General features: G+C 33.1%; 2 protein-coding genes across 2 annotated transcripts; both read left to right on the top strand.

Annotated features, from left to right (window-relative positions):
* Positions 1 to 17,384: 17,384 nt before the first annotated feature.
* LOC148554774 (protein FAR1-RELATED SEQUENCE 5-like) lies at positions 17,385 to 17,931 on the top strand. The gene is made up of 2 exons (XM_088490489.1): positions 17,385 to 17,550; positions 17,675 to 17,931. The coding sequence occupies exons 1-2, from the start codon at positions 17,385 to 17,387 to the stop codon at positions 17,929 to 17,931; spliced, it is 423 nt and encodes a 140-aa protein (XP_088346615.1).
* A 24-nt stretch (positions 17,932 to 17,955) lies between these two features.
* On the top strand, positions 17,956 to 18,843 carry LOC148554773 (uncharacterized). Its single transcript, XM_088490488.1, has 3 exons — positions 17,956 to 18,157; positions 18,203 to 18,636; positions 18,730 to 18,843. Exons 1-3 carry the CDS (start codon positions 17,956 to 17,958, stop codon positions 18,841 to 18,843), a joined length of 750 nt encoding a protein of 249 aa, XP_088346614.1.
* The last annotated feature ends 319 nt before the right edge of the window (positions 18,844 to 19,162 follow it).

Here is a 19,162-nt window from a genome sequence, read left to right as displayed (position 1 = left end):
TGAAAATGAGGGTTAATATTTTATTTGTGTTATTTTTTATTGAATAGTCACATTTTGATTTTTCAAACTAGTTATTGTAATTGTGTTGTGGTAAACAATTTTAGGTGTTTATTAGAATTCATTTCGATTCATGTATGACTAAATTTTGATTCATTTGAGTTCTAGTCATATAATGAGGGTTAATTTATGATTTATGTTATGTTTTATTGAATGGTCACTTTTTGGTTTTTCAAATTAGCTTCTGCAACTATGTTGTGGCAAACAATTTAGGTATTTCTGGAATTGAATAGTCAGATAATAAAGGTTATTTTTTCAGTTTATTTATGTTTTTGCCGCTCTTGAGGTTTGATAAATACATTCAACCTATTCAGTGTGAACCTAAATTCATTCAAATTAATGTGATCTAAATACAGCCCAGATATTTCCAACAAATAAATCAAAAGGAATTTAAGAAAAGATTTTCAAATATATACATTAACATTTACAACGAGTGAAAGAAGTGTTTGGCTCTTTATATTCTTTACAAATTAGTGTTAATTACAAATTGAACCTATTTACTTTTTATATCCCCATATGAGAATTTACAAAAAGGACTTGAGAGGGCAGCAGATGGTTTTGGGATTCTTATGGCTTTAGATGCCTCATTGACTTTGTCTCTCAATTTATTTACCTTGTCTAAGAGAATGGTTGGACCATATTCCCACTTGAAAGTATCTACTTCTTCCTACAATTCAATTGAAAGAAATTACTTAATTTGAACACAAATGAAATAAGAAATGAACCAAAATTTATTAATTTAGAAATTGCTTACCTGTTTCCAGTATTTACATTTGTATTTCCCATTTTTGATATTTTTGGGATCAATTGCTTTCAGCCATTTCATGACATATATTTCGCAATCATAACTAAGAAATAAGAAAGTAAAATATGATTAATAGGAGAGACACAGAAAAGCATAGTAAAACATATTAATAATAGTACTATAGCAAAAAAAGATTTATATGATGTTCGTTGAGCGTTGCTAGCTGATCTGCGCCCTCTTCGTTGTCCACGAAAAGTTTTGCCTAACATAAACCCTCATCTGGGATACTATTAAGCCCTGAAAAGGAACAAAAAGTGCACTTCAATTCGGTAATAATTGAACGAAACTAAGCCCACAAACAATGCTCAATCAGGCACAAGGAGTGATTGCTAATGGCTAGAAATAAGAGATAACTTACAACAAAATATATTATGTAAATAATTTACAACAAATTTATTCAAAGCTATTCTTTCCTCATGTATATCTTTTTTCTTGATGGGGTCAAGCACATGGAAAACTTTCTTCTTAACATCACCAATCCACAATTAGTTCAGATTTGAACAAGCAGTCATAAAGACTCAATTATCAATAAAAACACATCAAATTCATTTTTGGATTCAAATAAATCTCAATTAAACTAAGAAATAAACCGAAATTAGTTCAGATTTGAACAAGCTATGATAAAGACTCAATCATCAACAAAAACACATCGAATTCATTTTTGGATTCAAATGAACCTCAATTAAACTAAGAAATAAATCGAAATTAGTTCAGATTTGAACAAGCAGTTATAAAGACTCTATTATTAACAAAAATACATTAAATTCATTTCTGGATTTAAATGACCTCAGTTAAACTAAGAAATGAACCAAAATTACTTAAGAAATAAAAAATTTGGCTTACCACAATATATGTCAACACGTAGTATATTTCTTCATCAAATCTGCGACATTTTCTGTTGTTGAGAACCATACACATTGTGGAGACCACCTATAGGACAAAAATTTATTAGATATATGGGAATAAATTTTTTTAGGAAAATCATTAATGTTAATGTATTAGCTAAAAATTTTACTGTATTTTCTACGTCTTGTTTGGATTCAGAGATAAAAAGTGGCATCTACCCCCCCTAAATAAGCTTTGTGGTCTAACATGAATACGATTTCAAAATCATTAGTTGCCCCTTCTTTGTTAACCTTTATTTACGTCATCCACTGATAACATTTCTCCTTCAACTTCTTTGTTATTTCTTTTTCTTTCACCAGAGTCTTGTACCCTTCAGGGGTACTCAAACTCGGCTCTACACTGGTTTCCTCAGCATATTTCAATGCTGCTGTCACTCTAGCATCCATCACCGCCTCTACCAAGTTTTCAAGTTGTGTTACTGTTGGTTAAGAGGTCGGTGGACTTATGTCAAGGCTGAACGAAGGTACATCATCTTCCCAATGCTAAGGATGGGGAGAACTGCAAGATGACAGAAGAAAATTTTCAAAATAATCAAAAAGCATTATGATATAGTATCAAAACTAATAAAAAAGATTTTAAATAAAACTTACACATTAAGAGGAGTTTCTTGCTCCAATTGCCTTGCCGAAATTTCTTCAGGGGATTGCTGTTGGAGTTACACAGGAAAGTGTTTAATAATGAACCGAAATTATTATTATATAGCATCAAAAATAATAAAAAAGATTTTAAGTAAAACTTACACATTAAGAGGAGTTTCTTACTTCGATTCCCTTTCTAAAGTTTCTACTAGAGCTTATTATTGAGTTTGGAGCTGGTAGCTGGATTACATAGTAATGTGTTTAATAATGAACCGAAAATATTATTATATAGCATGAAAACTAATAAAAAAGTATTTTAATTAAAACTTACTCATTAACAGAAGCTTCTTTTGTTTGAATTTTCAAAGGGACAGAGGTAAAGGTTTTTTGTTGTTTTAGCTCTTCCACAAGAGAACTTGGAAGAGCAATTGCAATAGGAACTCTAATGAAGGTAAATAAGAAAGGAGTTAATGTTGAATGATTAGAATTGGACAAAAAATTGGAAAACTCATATATCCAGAGATTGAGACTGACTTTCTTCTTGAACCACAAGGATTTGTTCTTGAGGATCAAGTGTTGGGCTACTGATAATTAAACAAAAATTCCGTGTCAATAATTAAACAAAAATTATTACCTAAATCTAAAAGACCAACATAAGTATTTCAACTAACATAGTTGGAGGTTGTAAACTCTGTTTTTCTTTTTTCTTTTAAGCCATTTTTTTCTTCTAAAAAATGTAATTGAGAATTCAGGGGTATTTTTTCTAATAAAAAATATACAAAATTAAAATTATCAACTAAGATATTCTAATTAAAAATAGAAGAAGTAAATAAGTGTTAAGAGGAATTACTTGGTATTGCTCGGTACGTTTACACACCGTGCTAAGCTCGTCTATGTTTGAACCACAAGTTCACTTTCACTGCCCAAATTTACAGTTAGCATCCTAAGCAAAAAAATAAATTTATTCAGTAAAACTAAAGAAATTACATGAGGTTTTAGGAAAACTTAGCAGTATATAAGAAACTTAATCTTACATCTCTGTCGAGTCACGGTCATCCGGAGCAACATTTATTTTTGCAGCACCGTCATTTTTTCTCTTCATTCTTTTTTTTTTGTTTTTTTTTTTACTCGTCTCCTCTACTTTTTCACTTCTGACAATTCATAAAAAAAGTTTTGATTTAAAATCAGGATGAACTTTAATTAAAAAATAAATGAACCAAAATTTTTAAACGATTTGAACATAAAATCCATGTTCGATAACAAGCAGAGAAACAAGTAGTCAAGTGAAGCTCAGTTAATTTACAAATAGACCGAAATTATTTCAGATTTGAACAAGTAGACAAATAGACTCAATCATCAATAAAAACGCATCGAATGTATACAGGCATACAACTGACAAACATCAGAGCTATAACTAACTTAACAAGCACGCGTGAACAATTTTAGCAAATCCAAGTGAAACTAAACCAAATGAACCTCAAATAAACTTAGAAATGAACCGAAATTATTAATACTTATCAGCATCATTAAGTGAACCTCAATTAATTCACAAATAAACCGAAATTATTTCAAAGGCAATCCGATCGACCAGTCTCCTCCGTGTCCAGTACGCCACCCATGGTGGCCTGGGAGCGTCACCTGCTTCTAGATCAGGAAACTTCGTTTCATGAAAATATATTATCATTAAGAGAAAGACGCAGCCATCAACTGAAAGATTGTGTCCTGCTCTCTGGGCTTTGATCCCCTTGATCAGGAAGCTCAGCACATGAGACACCTAATTCCATTGTCGGACTGTCTCCACATGAAGGAGAGGTGGCTTATGGACCGAGGAGCCGGCAACAAGAAGTATTTCTGGATGAAGAGGATGGAGGTCGTCTTGAATTTCAGCAAGTTCCCCTCCCCTTCAACATTCATATCCGTCACAATTTTGTCAAAGTCGCCAAAGTAGCACCTTTGAAGCTGTTGATAATCTTCTTCTGTTGCTCATTCAGTTTGTTGTACACAACTTTTTCAGGAAAATTATCTCCTACAATATTTTAATATAAACAAACCGAAATTGCTTCAAATTTGAACAAAAACTAACTAAACAACCCCACATGAACAAGTTCAGCAAATTCAAGCGAAACCAAACCAAATTAACGTAAATTAAACTAAGAAATGAACCTAAGTTTCTTAAGAAATAACAAATTTGGTCAATAATTAACAGTAGTATCAAGTGAACCTCATTTAATTCACAAATGAACCAAATTTGATTCAAATTTAAACAAAAAGTCATAAACATTCAATCAACAAGAAAAACACATTCAATTCATTTCTGCATGCAAATTAACTCAATTAAACTAAGAGATGGATCGAATTATTTATCAGAACAAATAAATTAATAACACAATGCCCTAGTTACAGAGAAAAACAAGAAAAAATAGAATCAGAGAAACTTGATCTACTAAATGAATGAACTCGATCCACTAAATCTTAAATCAAACTAATAGAAATGCAAGATTTGTGAGAAATTAACTGAACATAATAATAATAGTTTTCTCAGTACTTTGCGGAATTTTTGTTCTTGTTTTTGTTTGTTTTTTTTTGTTTATGAATTCAAACGCACCACCAGATTTTGCAATAGTTTCCACAGAGAATTTGAAAGATTTTTTAAAGATTTTAAGAGAGACTTAAAATTTCTTTGTTGTAGTTTTGAGTTTGAAGAAGGAACGATTTTTCATATTAGAGCGCGAAGAGAAGTGGTAACGTTTGGGATTTTCGGCGCGTGTAATTACTCTCTTTAATGAAAGTGGGTCTTTTTGGTATTGGGCCTGCTTGATCAGACTTGGATGCAATAAGGTTTGGATGTGTAGCCCAACTGTAAAATTTATTATTTTTAGTTAATAATTAGTTACTAATATTTAAAAATATGGACTAAAAATATATTGTTAGATTATTAGAGTAAAAGAATTAGACTTATGATTAAAAGTGTTGGTAAAAAAATAATAAATTCTGCATGTTCTCGAGTTTTTCTCTTTTATTAATATTAGTCAACAATTCTTTGGGCCAATACCTTAATAAAAGATTTAATTATTCTGTTGGTCCTTATAGTTTCACCAAATTTTCAATTAGGTTCTTATATATTTTTTTTTAATTGGGTCTTTATATTACTTTTAATTTTATAATTAGGTCCTTCCTAGTGTAAAAAATATTAGAGTTAACTGAATATTTCTTTACAAATTTAAGGTATTCATAACTAAAATCCTAATTAGATCTTTAACCACATGTATTTTAATTTGAAAAAAAATATTCTATTAATTTTAACATTTTTATATGAAAATGATCTAATTACAAAACTAAAAATAATGTAGAGAACTAATTAAAAAATATATAAAAACGTAATTAAAAATTTAATAAAATTAATAGAGTAATAAACCTAATAAAAAAAAGAGAATTAATTACTCATGTTTATCATAAACCAACTTCTCTGATCTAAAATTCTCTCTTACTTTTATTCTCTGATTTGCTCTCTTATCTCTTTTTGGAAGAATTTATAATACCTCGCAATATTCCTTACCCTCCTCCCTCCAACTCTTCTATATGTGTTCCCTCTCTTCCCTTCATTCATCCACACCCCTTCCTTCGTCATCCTCATTTGCTTGCTCCCGTCAATGGTGGTGACGATGTCGATGATAGGGAAAGTGAGTGCTGCACTACAAAAAAAACGTTGAATACCGTCAGATTTACCGTCTCGAGTTACCGTTGGTTTTACCAATGGATTTATGGAGGGTTTTGTTGTGAAATTCATTATGTCAAATTGTTACCGGCGGATTCACTTACCTGACGGTAAATTCGTGGGTAATATTTGGAGGAAAAAGGTATGGAATAGGCGCAAAGTTTTTTGTCGTATTCCGACAGTGACACATTTTAGTTAAATGTTACATTTTGGTGATACCGTCGAATTTATCCCACGGTGAATCCGACGGTAGTCAGCTCTAAAATTGAGAGCACGAATCCTCTCCCCCTTCATTTCGAAAACCCTCTCTCTCAAACGCTCTTCTCCGTTTCTCTCTCTACCCAGCCCAGCCCCCTTTGCCGCCACTCCAAACACCGTTGCCGCTCCAACCCCGCCATCGCCGGCCCCGCTCTCTTGACATTTCTCCGTTCTTCCCAGCCCCTTTTCCGCCATTCTAGATTTAGGTACATCCTTACTCTCCATCTCCAGGATATCTATTTTAAAATTAGAAACAGAATTTCTTTAATTGTTAGTGTGTTACCTAATAGTTTGTTATTCTATTAGTGTTAGGAATTTCATTAGTGAGGGTTATGGCTATTGAATGATTTAGGGTTAAGTTAATTTAGGATTTGTGTCTTGGTTATCATATAATAATTTAGAATTTATTCTTACTTGTTTGATTATTATCTGTGTTTTGTTTTTACTTGTTTTTGTTAGATTGGAAAATCATGGGCTATGAGAAAATTTTTTATTTAATTTTTGATGTAAATTCTATTGGTTTGAATAATTAGTTTGTTTGGTGAGTGGATTAGAATTTCAACCCTTGCATGTTGGTTTGGATGGAACCTTTGAAGGGTGGACAAATCTGAATTTTAGGAGAGACTTTGTCGAAATTTTAATAAGATTTTGAGTGAAATTGAAAAATTAAAATTATGTTTTTGAAACTCTTAAAATTATGTTTAGGGTTGATAGATATTTGTGTTAATTGTGACATGAATTGATTTTTCCTTAAAATTCTTATTTTAAGTATTTTGGGTTATGTCTATGTACAATTTTATTTTGCAGTTTCTTAGTATGATTGTAATATTGCAATATAATATTAACTATTGAATTATTCGTGCTTAATTTTGACTTTCTAACTTATAATTAAAATAATTATTTGTTATTCATACCTTTTCTCATATTTGTTATAATTATTTTTTGAGTTTCTTCTTATGTTATTATTTATTGGTGTTTGTTATGTTATTAATATGTTTATTGTATTGAGTGTATTAATATGTTTAGAGTTGGTGAATTTAATTGTGACTCAATTAGTGTTAGTGATATTTTCTTTTTGCAGACATAACGAAAGGTAGCAGAGGTAGACCTAGTGGGTCTCGTGGTCGTGGTAGAGGGAGAGTTTTCACCAAATTTCCTGCAACTGTTCAGTACTCCTCGCCCTCTACCCCGACTACCCTATCGACCCCTGTGACGTCACAAGCGGGTCCAGCGGACCAGTAGTTCATCATGGTCCCAAATCCGAACTACATGCCTCCTTCTGCTACGCTCCCTGCAGATCCAGTGACAGAGCTCGCGGTGGGTGATTCGTCTAGTGCCCCCCAGCAGGATGCCCCTTCACCATCGCATGTCATCCGGCTGAGGATTTAGTCTGATGGCATGCAGGCGTGAGTACATACAATTTTTTAAGGTTAAGTTTGTTAATCTTAAGTTTATGCGTTTCTATGTGTTTGTTAATGTTAGGTTTTTTCTCCGACAAGTTTATACCAAACAATAATGCTTGCACACAGGAGATCTCTGAGGTTATTAAGTCGATGTGCGACCACCCGTGACCGACCATGCAGATCCGGCTGAGACCAGAGATCGATGGTTTCAGAAGTGGGCGGTAAAAACCCAATAATGTTGAATTAATTAACTGTATTTGAACTGTATTTTATTCTGACTAACTAATGTTGTTGAATCACTTTGTGCAGTTAAAATTCATATGAGATGCAAAATATAATCTCATAATCAGGAAGATCTACGACCACCGGGCAGCTAAACGACTTCAGCAGACGATGTGCAATATTTGTAAGGGGAATGACCACCTAACATTGTGGATCCGTCTAGCCATCAAGAAGGAACTGAAGGCCGATTTTAACAATGATGAGGGGTTCAAGCGTCGCAGTCTAACGAACATTGCTAACAGGGCTTCCCCCAGGTTGTCGAAGTATACGGGTGGGTCGGCGACCTTCATGAAGACGAAGAGCAAACTGGTAAGAATTTTGTCATTGTTTAATTTTTTAGTAGTTACTTGAATTAGTTGGTTAATTTGTTCATTTATTTTATTAGTTGATATATTAATTTGTAGTCTAAGTCATTGGATCATGAGACAACATTGGCGGAGACCTTCAAGTATACCCATATTTTGAAGGCCAACAATGAGAGATTTGCTGAAGAGCGGTCTGCGGCTCATTATGTGAGTTTAAATTAATACTAAGTTTCAAATTTATTTGGTTTAAAGTCAATTAACTGTTACCCAGCAATCAAAGCTGCCTAGTGGGAACGAGAATCCGACTCCAAGACCTCACTGATAGATCTTGATAGGGTTTGGCGCGAGACTGCCTCTGAACCCCACAAGAATTGCTGCTTTGGGTTGGTCATTCTTTGCCAGTGGCCTCCGCTCCTCTGCATTGGCAGCTTTCTCTGCCTCTGCCACCAATCTTGCCAATCCTCAGGAAGTTATTGACTTGAGGGAGGAGGTGCAGAAGCTAACACATGATCTTCACCAGCAAGCGAAGCAGTCTGAACAGAGGTACAACGACCTTCTTGCACGAGTTGGAGGAGCTGTTACCATCAGCTCGAACCTGATAGAGAAGCTAGAGCAGTTCGATCGGTTGCGAGAGCAGATGGAGGCATACAACCAGCAGATGCGCGCTAAAGTCAGCAGCGCTGGAAGTAGTGGCACTGCTGGTTCCAACGGCAACGCTACTGGTGGGGCACTGACGTCAGCACCTACTCTGCCGCCTCAGCAGGGGGACCACGACGACGATGACTATTACCGGGATCTGTATGGGTTAGGATTTTATTTTTTTATTTGTCTACTTTATTGTACTCTACTTCTGTGATATTTTATTGTATTCAGACCATTTATTTTTAATAATATAATTTGTTGATTTCTGCTAATTTTAGATTTCTGGTAATAATTTTGTTAACAAGAATTTTAATTTGACTACTAATTGTAACTTAACTGTGCCCAAAAAAATAAAAAATAAAAAATATTACGGTAGAATTTACCGTCGAATAAATTCGATGATAGCTTGGTGCCTAAACATGTGAAATGGCGCCAAAGTTACTGTCGGATTAATCTAACGGTAATCATCAACCCAGTCTCAACAAATCTATTAAAAATACCGACGAAAAATTCACTGGTAATTAGCGTCGGACGAAAAAAAATCACCGGTAATTAGTTTTTGGCGACGTATATATATACCGTCAACGCCAGGATAATGGTAAATTCAACAGTATTCAGCGTGTTTCCTATAGTGTAAGGGTGATGAGAGTGAAGAGATAGGGCTGTGGTATAAGTGGGTATTTATATATCGCTAAATAAATTAGTTTTTATATAAATAAAAGTATTAAATTATCAAATAGTAATCTTGACTCAGTGGTTAAAAATTTTTTACACCAAAATAGAAGTCATTAGTTTAACACTCACTTGGAACATATTTTTACATAATGTTACATATCCTACTTGACCAACTCGAAGTAAATGTTGCCACTCCTAATTAGGGGAGATTAAACTAAAATCTATGCAAGATTTATAAAGAAAATTTGAGATATTTTTTTGGATGGTTTTCCACGATATCCTTTAGTCCGATAGATCAAGAACACAAGGTAGAATTTGAACTCTTAATACTACTTTAAGTGGACTAGTAAACTAGCCACTATACCAACTTGAAATTTCTATTGCCCCTTTCCTTCAAATGGTTTAGCTTTTGGATCCAAGTTTTTGTTTCTTTTTGTTTTTGGTCTTGATGTTTTAATCCAAGTTGAATTTAGTTGTCTTTTGAAGTTGGACTACAATTTAAAATTTTAGGGTATAACTTTACGGTCTAATTGGTGCGTAAGTATTAAATTAAATTATTTGAGGCATGTTCTTCGAAGGTTTTGGTCAAGGCCCAGTCCACTTAAAAAATTCATTGTTGATTACACCCAAAGCGCTATAAATTCCATAAACGAGTCGACAATGAAAACAAAATAAAAGTCCAAGTATTCCTCACTAGAGGAGCCCATAGCCAAACAAAAACAGAAAAAGAGTGTTAGCTTAACAAAACGATTTGCTTACCTCTATATTTCGTTTTCCCCTTAACGCTTAATTAGTTAACATATTAATATATCTCTTAATAGTTAATATGCTGAACCTTGACAATGCCAAACAATAGATAAGAATGCTTAAAAATATGGAAAATTCTATCGTGTTTACAAACATTTTCAGCATACTATGTTTATTTTGCGTGGCAATATGAAAGATGGACACGTGAGGTAGGAATGATTGTGAGATAGAACACGAGAAGCATCCCGTTCTACAAGAGTAATTATGCGTGGTAGTTAATTTTATAATTAGTTGATAAGATTATTTAAAAATTAAGAAGAAAAAATATTTAAAAATAAATATAAAAATTTTATAAGTTATTTAAATTTCAAAATGTATAAAATTTATAAATTTAAATTAAATAAAATATTAAAAAAGATTTAATTATTCTATTAGTCTCTATAGTTTTACGAAATTTTTAATTAGGTTCCTATACTTTTTTTCTTTTAATTAAGTTTCTGCACCAATTTTTTTTTCAATTAAGTCCCTCTTAGCAATAATTAGCTTAATTTTATAGAGACTCAACTAAAAAAAAAATTGGTGCAGAAACTAAATAAAAAAAAATATAGGAACCGAATTAAAAAAATGGTGCAAGGACTCGATTAAAAGGAAAAAAAGTACATGGATTTAATTAAATATCGATAAAACATTAATATAATAAAACATGAATTAGATATCGAATCCAGACCATTAGATATCAAACCACCTTCGATTTGCTAAAAATCGATAAAACATGAATATAATAAAAGTATAAATTAATAATTTTTAAAAAAGTAATAAAATTAAAGATAGTTTAATAAATTGAATATAAAATTTAAAATTCTACATGAAGATAAAAAATACTTTGAATATAATGTTTATCTTTGTTTCAAATTAAATACTGTTAAAAAAATAAATAAATAAACTTATATGATGTTTATAAATAATTACTTTATAAATGTTTATCTTAATTTTGTTACACATAATAATATAATAATTTTTTTTTAGTTTAATTACTTTGTTGTTCCCTATAGTTTCGCGAAATTTTTAATTAGGTCTCTGTATTTTTTTTCCTTTTAATCAAATCCTTGCACCAATTTTTTTTAATTGGGTCCCTACACTTTTTTTTTCTTTTATTTGGGTCGTTGCACCAATTTTTTTTAGTTGGATCCCTATAAAATTAAGCCAATTACTACTAAAAGAGATCTAATTGAGAAAAAAATTTGGTACAGAGACCTAATTAAAAAAAAATATATAGACCTAATTAAAAATTTCGTAAAAAATTAGGAACCAATAGAATAATTAAACTTTTTTTTAAATATTTTATTTAATTTAAATTTATAAATTTTATACATTCTAAAATTTAAATAACTTATAAAATTTTTATATTTATTTTTAAATATTTTTTATTCTTAATTTTTAAATTATCTTATCAACTAATTATAAAACTAACTACCACGTATAATTATTCTTGCATAACGGGATGCTTCTCGTGTTCTGTCTCACAACCATTGTCTCACAACCTTTCCCACCTCCCACGTGTCCATCTTTCATATATTGCCACGCAAAATAAACATACTATGCTGAGTATGTGTGAGTTTGTGATGCAAAATGCAATGTCTATAATTAGCGGCTTTTCAATTCATCTGACAAGCAAAAATTTTATATTTCGTTTCAAAATGTTGAAATTCTTTGTATGACTGAAATTTCTTTGAAAACCAGTTTTGGAAGCGGAAAAATTAGGGAAACCACGTCCTTTCGTTTATGGAATTTGCTGTAACAGTGATGCCTACAATGTCAATTACAGAATAAGATATATATATATAAATAAAAATAAAAATAACAATTGTGGTGGCTGTTCATATTTGTTTGGGTGGTGGAGGATCTCCTCCATGTCATATCAAGATCTTCGTGAACAAGTTTTTGTCATTCTATTCATTAAGCACTGCATTCAACATCAATATAGTGTAGTCGCTTTGCACTATCTACATTCACGTAAATTAAAGTTTCCTTCAAATAAATGAAAGAAGAAAGAAAAAGACATATATCCATAGAAGAAAAATATTTAATATTGAAAGTACATTTGTTTAAAATAAAACATAAGGATCTTGTTTTTGTTTTAACAAAAGAAATTAATTTATTCGATATGGAGGAGATTATCACAAATCAATTTCATTATCGGATCCATTTAAATTTGTAAAAAAAAAAAAAAAGGAAGAAATGGTTTAGGTGGATAGTTATATTTGGCGAGAGGAGACTATTTTAATAAAGACATAAAAAATGTCTTTTTTTAAAGACGTGTACATGTGTCGTAATATGATTGAACATCTTTATTAAATCGGTTAATAAGCTATTTTTTAATAAATAAGAATAAAATCGGTTTATTATAGCAAAAATAATAAACCCAATTGTCCGTATTATAATTATTAGATCTGGTTTGTTCCGATCGATTTACACAATATAATTGAATTATATTTAAATTTTTTTATAAAAAAACAAATATATCCTTAATTTTTTATTTTACGGACATTTAAATTCCTAATAATTTAAAAATATAATTAAGTCCCTATAAAAAAATTCTAACCCTAACCCCTTATCTCTGACCAAGCCCAAATTCAAGTCTAACGGTGAAATAATTTGCAGCCTTCTGAATCGTGGTTTAGGGTTTGACTCTGTGATTTGCCTGATCTACCAAAGTTTGAAAGGTTTTGCAATGGAAACATTGCCTTAAAATTTTTATTACTGGACAAATTTTCACTAATCGATTGCCAAAAGATGGAGAGCTTTTGTGCAGGTATTGTCAATGTCAACAAGTGGACAGAAGTTGAATTTGAGGAGGATAAAGATCCAGTTTTATTGGAAGTTGATCTCAACTTTGCTATACGAAAAGCATTTGAAGGAATGGTAAGTATTGTATTCCTTTCACTTTAGTTGAAGTTCTGATCCACCTAAAGTTTCCTTTCTCTTTTGTGCATTGTGCATAATCATTAAATTTGTTAAAACAATTTAGAGTACAGCTTTTGTTTACACATTCATGCTAGCTAAGAGATTAAGTTGATATGTCATGCATTTTGTTATTCATATTGGTCATAGTCAATTCAGAGATGTAAGTATACAGAAAAGAGAGTTGCCACTAAGTCAAGAATGTTTTGTGTCAGTTTGGTCAACAACAAAAAATTAATTAAGGTGGAACATACATAGTTTGATTAGTAAAATACTATGATTATTTTTTGTGTAAATCAAATTAAGTTGCTTATTTAACACCACAACCCATTATGAGTGTTTCAAATTCAACAAACTCCTTACTTATGTTAGTGATTGTCAGAGCTACTTAGAATGTTGCATAGGATCATATAGAATTATGTTTCTGCCCAAAGTTTTATGACTTGTATTCAATTGAAGTCTTAGCCAATAGATTCTGTGAGTGAGAAATGATTAATTAATTAGTTAGAGATTTGGTTGGAACGACATGCATCATTCTTTCTTATACTTCTCATTATTACACAAATGCTTTTGGATTCATTAATCACTTCCAATCTCAATTCTGAGTTATTTACTTATTTTGTTGATCCTACATTTTACTTATTATATATCAGTATTAAAATCCCTTTAAAGAAGCCTAAACGTATATATTTGCCTGATTTTAACCCATCATCAGTTAACCTTTATTTATTCTTAATTAAGTTTAAAACATTACCAGGATGAATATTCACTTCAGGTTAAGTCTTAAGTATCTTTTTGTTTGAATATAAAATTTTTTACATATTGTATATTCTACTATTTAAATTTTAAAAAAGATACTTCATTAATTTACTGTCTATGACTAAATAGTATATACTGAAATAATCCGCTGCATTATTGAATCTTAGAACCTGGATGCACTTAAATGAGAGTAATAATACTGTGACTAAGCCTTGAAGTGCTATTTAATTTGTTCTATGTTGTTCTTTTATTAATTTTATTTTTTAACTATGTTCTGATTGAAGGCAATGATTGGAAAATGTTCAAAAGCAAAAATTTGGTTTCTACTATTATTGTTGTTGTTGTTATTGTTATTGTCCAAAACAAAATCCTTTATATTTGTCTACTTGCCTTTCTAGTAGATCTAAAATTAAGGTTGAGAGTTATATTACCATCAATTTTTTTTTAACTGCATATATTACTTAAGTTTCAATTTTTCATTTTTATTTGATCTTTTTTTTAAACTAACATTGTCATATTAACTGTTGTTGATGAAATACACCAGGTACCATTTTTTACAGCAAAGATCATATTGGAGATTTTATATCTTTGGGTAATGATCAACTAATGTATAATTTAAGAGGAAGTATAGGGAGCCAATATGCTTGTCGTACAATACATACATTGGGGGTTAATTTCGAATTAAAATTAAATTATGGGTAATGAATTAATTTTGAAATTATTCTAATTTAAATTTTGAAAAAAAATAGGATTAGAAGTCGTTATAGGATCACAACAAAGACGTCAGTTGATCAATACGGTATCGTCTCCATCATCTCCAGGTCTCATCAAAAACTACTTTCCCACTCGTCACTGCCGGCCGTTGGACTCTCCTCCCACCAGCGTCATAGTCGGCAAAGGCCCTCGTCTAGCACCACCTACCCGTCATTTGTTCAATCTGCGTTGACGAACATCTACCAAGCCCAGCGCGCAGGCGTGTGTTTATTGTGCTCGATGTCGACGTTGCAAGTAGAAAGGGGACTCAAGTGTGATTGCTCTTTCACCCCGTCACCCCGCCGGAGTTCATTAATGGAGTGCGTTGTGGCTGAACCGGTGGTTTGTGTTCCATCTCCCAGCGGGAATAAGATTTCATCAATTCCAAACGAAAATATAGATGAACCTCTCGTCATCGATCCTCTGCAAATGACTAAGGTGAGCCACTTTACGTATGAAACTCTTTTCAATAGATGGTCATTTTTAGTTGAATAGGCAGTCTATAATCAATGCAAGTGGCTTGTTTAATTTTATGTTTTTAATCGGTATTCAGATGCATCAACAACATGCATGGTTCAACGAAGCTTAGGAAGTTTTTACATATCATGGTATTCTTATATGTATGGCAAATTTGATTAACGATTATAACCATGGCATATTGATGTGTCTCTGGAAGAAAATACTTATTTGTTAGAATAGCTTCTATAAATACCCAGTAAAATTGAATAGACTCCCTCATAATCAAAATTCAGTGGCATGTAGGCAATGTTAGTATAAGAGTTATCAATTGAATTTGAGTTGTAGCCAATGGTATTATAATAAAGAAGGATATATTTTGATAATGAAAAGGAAAAATGCAGGAGTTATCAATTGATGCTTTTCATGTATTTGCTTCCTGCATGTTAGGATTAGAATATGAGTATATGTATATAGTTATGCATGATGCTCAATGTATGAATAAAGAAAACAACTCTTAAAAGTAAAAATAGGCACAAGTGGCTGGGAAACCGAGGACGGAACTATGTGTATGGTAGTTGTACCTGATGCATGTTCAGCTGTATGCTATTCAATGTTAACGTCAAAGAGAGTATGTATTTGTCACAATAATTGTATAATAGTTCAAATGAGATAATTGATTCAATTACCATTATTAGGAATTAAATGCCTTTGTGTTAAAGGTAAAATTGGTAGGGTGGATGACTTGATCTATAAATTTAGTTCGCATTTTTTTGTGCTAGTTAGTGAGGTTTCATGTACATGATATTGAATAAAAATTTATCTTCTTTTTTTTTTTTGAATTTGTGTGTTTATCTTGGAAGTGCAGGCCACACAAATGTTGGATGTTACTGAGGTAGAAAGTGGCGAGATGGATATTTATGACGAGGTTCGGACTCTAGTTTAAATTTGTGCAGTCAGGATCCGCATGTTTGATTTCATAATTAATGGCATTATTTTTTTCTTATACATAGTTACCGGATCACGGTTGCCTTGAGAAAGATGAAATACTAACCGTTGGAATGCGGTTTGCGAAGTTACAATTAGCTCATGGTTTTTATGTTACCTATGCAAAGAAAGTTGGATTTGCAACTAAGATAAGGATGACAACATTTGACAAGATCACAAAGGAACCTGTTAACCAGGCTATCCACTGTAATCGGGACCGCATCCGCGGGTCTCGTGTCAAAGCACCAACACATAAGAACCCGATTTCAGTTGTCGGGTGCAAGGCAAGAATATATGTGAAATTTGATAAGGAGAAGCAAGAGTGGCTTTTCTTCAAGGTTGAGTTGAGGCACTCGCACCCATGTTCGACGAAAAAGGCAGTGCACTACCATGAATATAGGCACCTGACCATGCATGCGAAATGCGTGATTCAGAATAATAATGAGGCTGGGATTCGACCAAACAAGACCTTTCTAGCTTTGGCAAATGAGGTCGGGGGCCCGTCGAATCTGGGATTCTTAGAAAAGGATTTAAGAAACTATATTACAGCAAGACTTCGAACCAGCAACATAAATGCGGATGTCAGGGAGATGATGAACTACTTCATCAGAATGAAGGACATCAATCCGAACTTCTTCTATGCAGTGAAATTAGATGATGAGTGTCGATTTAGGAGTGCAGTTTGGGTTGATGCAAGGTGCAGGGCTTCCTATGAATACTACGGAGACGTTGTGTCATTTGATAGCACTTACAGTACAAACAGGTAACAGGTGGTGTAGTTGGTCTACTTGTTGGTGTTTTTGTTTTCCATGCGGTTATGACTGGGAATTCTTAATTGCAGTTGTTTATGTGTGTAGGCATGGATTACCATTTGCTTCGTTCGTCGGTGTCAACCACCATGGTAAGTCGTCCCTCCTTGGTTGTGCGCTGTTGGGAAACGAGAAAATTCCAAGTTATGGGTGGGTTTTTACCCAATGAGTGACGTGCATGGGAATTGCTCCACAGAGCATCATCACCAATCAATGCAGATTCATGTTTGGTGCGATTAGAAAGGCATTACCCAATACACGTCACCGTTGGTGCATCTGGCACATCATGAAGAAGTTACCTCAGAAGCTTGGGGGTTATCGCCGGTACGGAGACTTGTATTATGCCAACCTCAGGGACATTGTTTTCAACACTTGGACGGAGGAGTCATTCGAGAGAAAATGGTTTGAATTTATAGAGGAGTACAATCTACATGACAACACATGGCTATCAGGTTCGTTATTGTACAATTACGTTACGCATTTCAATGGATAATTATGCGGTAGCTTGCTTTATCTGTTGTGTGATAATGAGTTCAGTGAAAGGTTTCTTATATAAGAACTGTGTATTTTCTGTAGATATTTATAATGACCGACGCATGTGGGTTCCTATATTCTTCAAGGGTGAATTTTGGACTGCCATGAGGAGTACGCAAAGGAGTGAGAGCATGCACGCATTCTATGGTGGATTCTTACACAGCAAGACTAGCTTGGTCCAATTTGTTCACGAATACGACAATGTGCTTGAAGTCAAGGAGCAGAGGAAATTGGAGGATGATGTAGTAGACTCAAGGGGGGTTATCCCTTGTGCAACGAGCTCGCCTATGGAGAGATAATTTCAGCAGGAGTACACTACTAGCATGTTTAGGGATGTTCAAGTTGAGTTTGTGAAAATGGCTAATTGCAGAGTATCTGTAGTTATTGAAGATGGGCCAGTGGTATGCATGAAGGTAGAAGAGGAAAAATTAGTCCATGATACTATGCTTTGTGTTTCGTATGTCGTCCACTTTGACCGTTCCATACAGGAGGTTCGTTGTGAGTGCAATCTTTTTGAGAGTTCAGGTGTATTGTGATGTCACTGTCTTGCAATTTTTCATTCGTATAAAGTGTATAAAGTTCCTACCTGCTATGTTCTCCCTCGATGGAACAAGAAAATAAAGCGCAAGCATACTTATATCAAGAGCAGTCACGATGTCAGTCGGTCAGATGTGAGTCATAATGCATTCAGGGGATTATGTGCACACTTTTACAACATTGCTCAGGAGTTCGTAAATGACGACGACGAAACAGCATTGCTGCATGCTGCTCTAGAAGAAACAAGGGCCAAGATGAGCGAGCACCGTGCTAAGAAGAGGTCCGAGAGCGTGGCGGAGACTCACACCAGCATTGGCTCACAAAATTCAAATGTTGTCGGTGTTGTCGACATCCAAGGACCATCGTTGGTCAGTACAAAGGGCCGGCCAAAGAGTAAGAGGCTTGGAGCGACCCTAGAGAAGTCCTTCAAGAAATCTGGTTGGAGGAAAAACAAGAATACTTCCCCGGTACATGCTTGTGTCAATATGACTTGAACTATTAATTTTGTTATAACACTATGCCATGAGTTCATTGTTGTCATTTTTTGTGTCGTTTAGCAGGTGGTTCGTTCAAATGCATATCCAGATACAAACATTGGTGATCCTATTGTCCGAAATGCGCCCGAACAAGTGGGTAGCTTCATGTCTTTGCTAAGCTCCTTCGACAAAAGTTAGATTATATTGGACATGGGTGTGCCTGCGTTTATTTTTCACCTTGATGTACATATGATTTGGATTGACATTTATGTATCACGGGTGGTAGATGAGGTGGGTGGAATTATGTTATAGAAATATATTTTACGTGTTTAAATGCAGTTGTTCCAAGAATCTATAAATGATTTATTTCAATCTACAATTCAAATTTGCTGCGAATAACTAATTTAACATGTTGTATTGTGTATGACATTTTACTAGTATGTTAACATAGATGTTCGATGCGAAAAAGAATTGGATGTTTATTAAAGGCTTTTCACATATACTTATTTCGGAATAG

Source organism: Arachis ipaensis, chromosome B6, assembly GCF_059453495.1.
Source record: "Arachis ipaensis isolate K30076 ecotype BB chromosome B6, ASM5945349v1, whole genome shotgun sequence".
Taxonomy (NCBI): domain Eukaryota; kingdom Viridiplantae; phylum Streptophyta; class Magnoliopsida; order Fabales; family Fabaceae; genus Arachis; species Arachis ipaensis.
This window is presented reverse-complemented; position numbering and strand designations above follow the sequence as displayed.

Coding starts and splice junctions, on each gene's coding strand:
- LOC148554774 (XM_088490489.1), top strand. CDS start 17,385: ATGAAGAAGTTACCTCAGAAGCTTGGGGGTTATCGCCGGTACGGAGAC. Junction 17,551..17,674: donor TGACAACACATGGCTATCAG/GTTCGTTATTGT, acceptor TATTTTCTGTAG/ATATTTATAATGACCGACGC.
- LOC148554773 (XM_088490488.1), top strand. CDS start 17,956: ATGTTTAGGGATGTTCAAGTTGAGTTTGTGAAAATGGCTAATTGCAGA. Junction 18,158..18,202: donor CAATCTTTTTGAGAGTTCAG/GTGTATTGTGAT, acceptor ATTCGTATAAAG/TGTATAAAGTTCCTACCTGC. Junction 18,637..18,729: donor AAAACAAGAATACTTCCCCG/GTACATGCTTGT, acceptor GTCGTTTAGCAG/GTGGTTCGTTCAAATGCATA.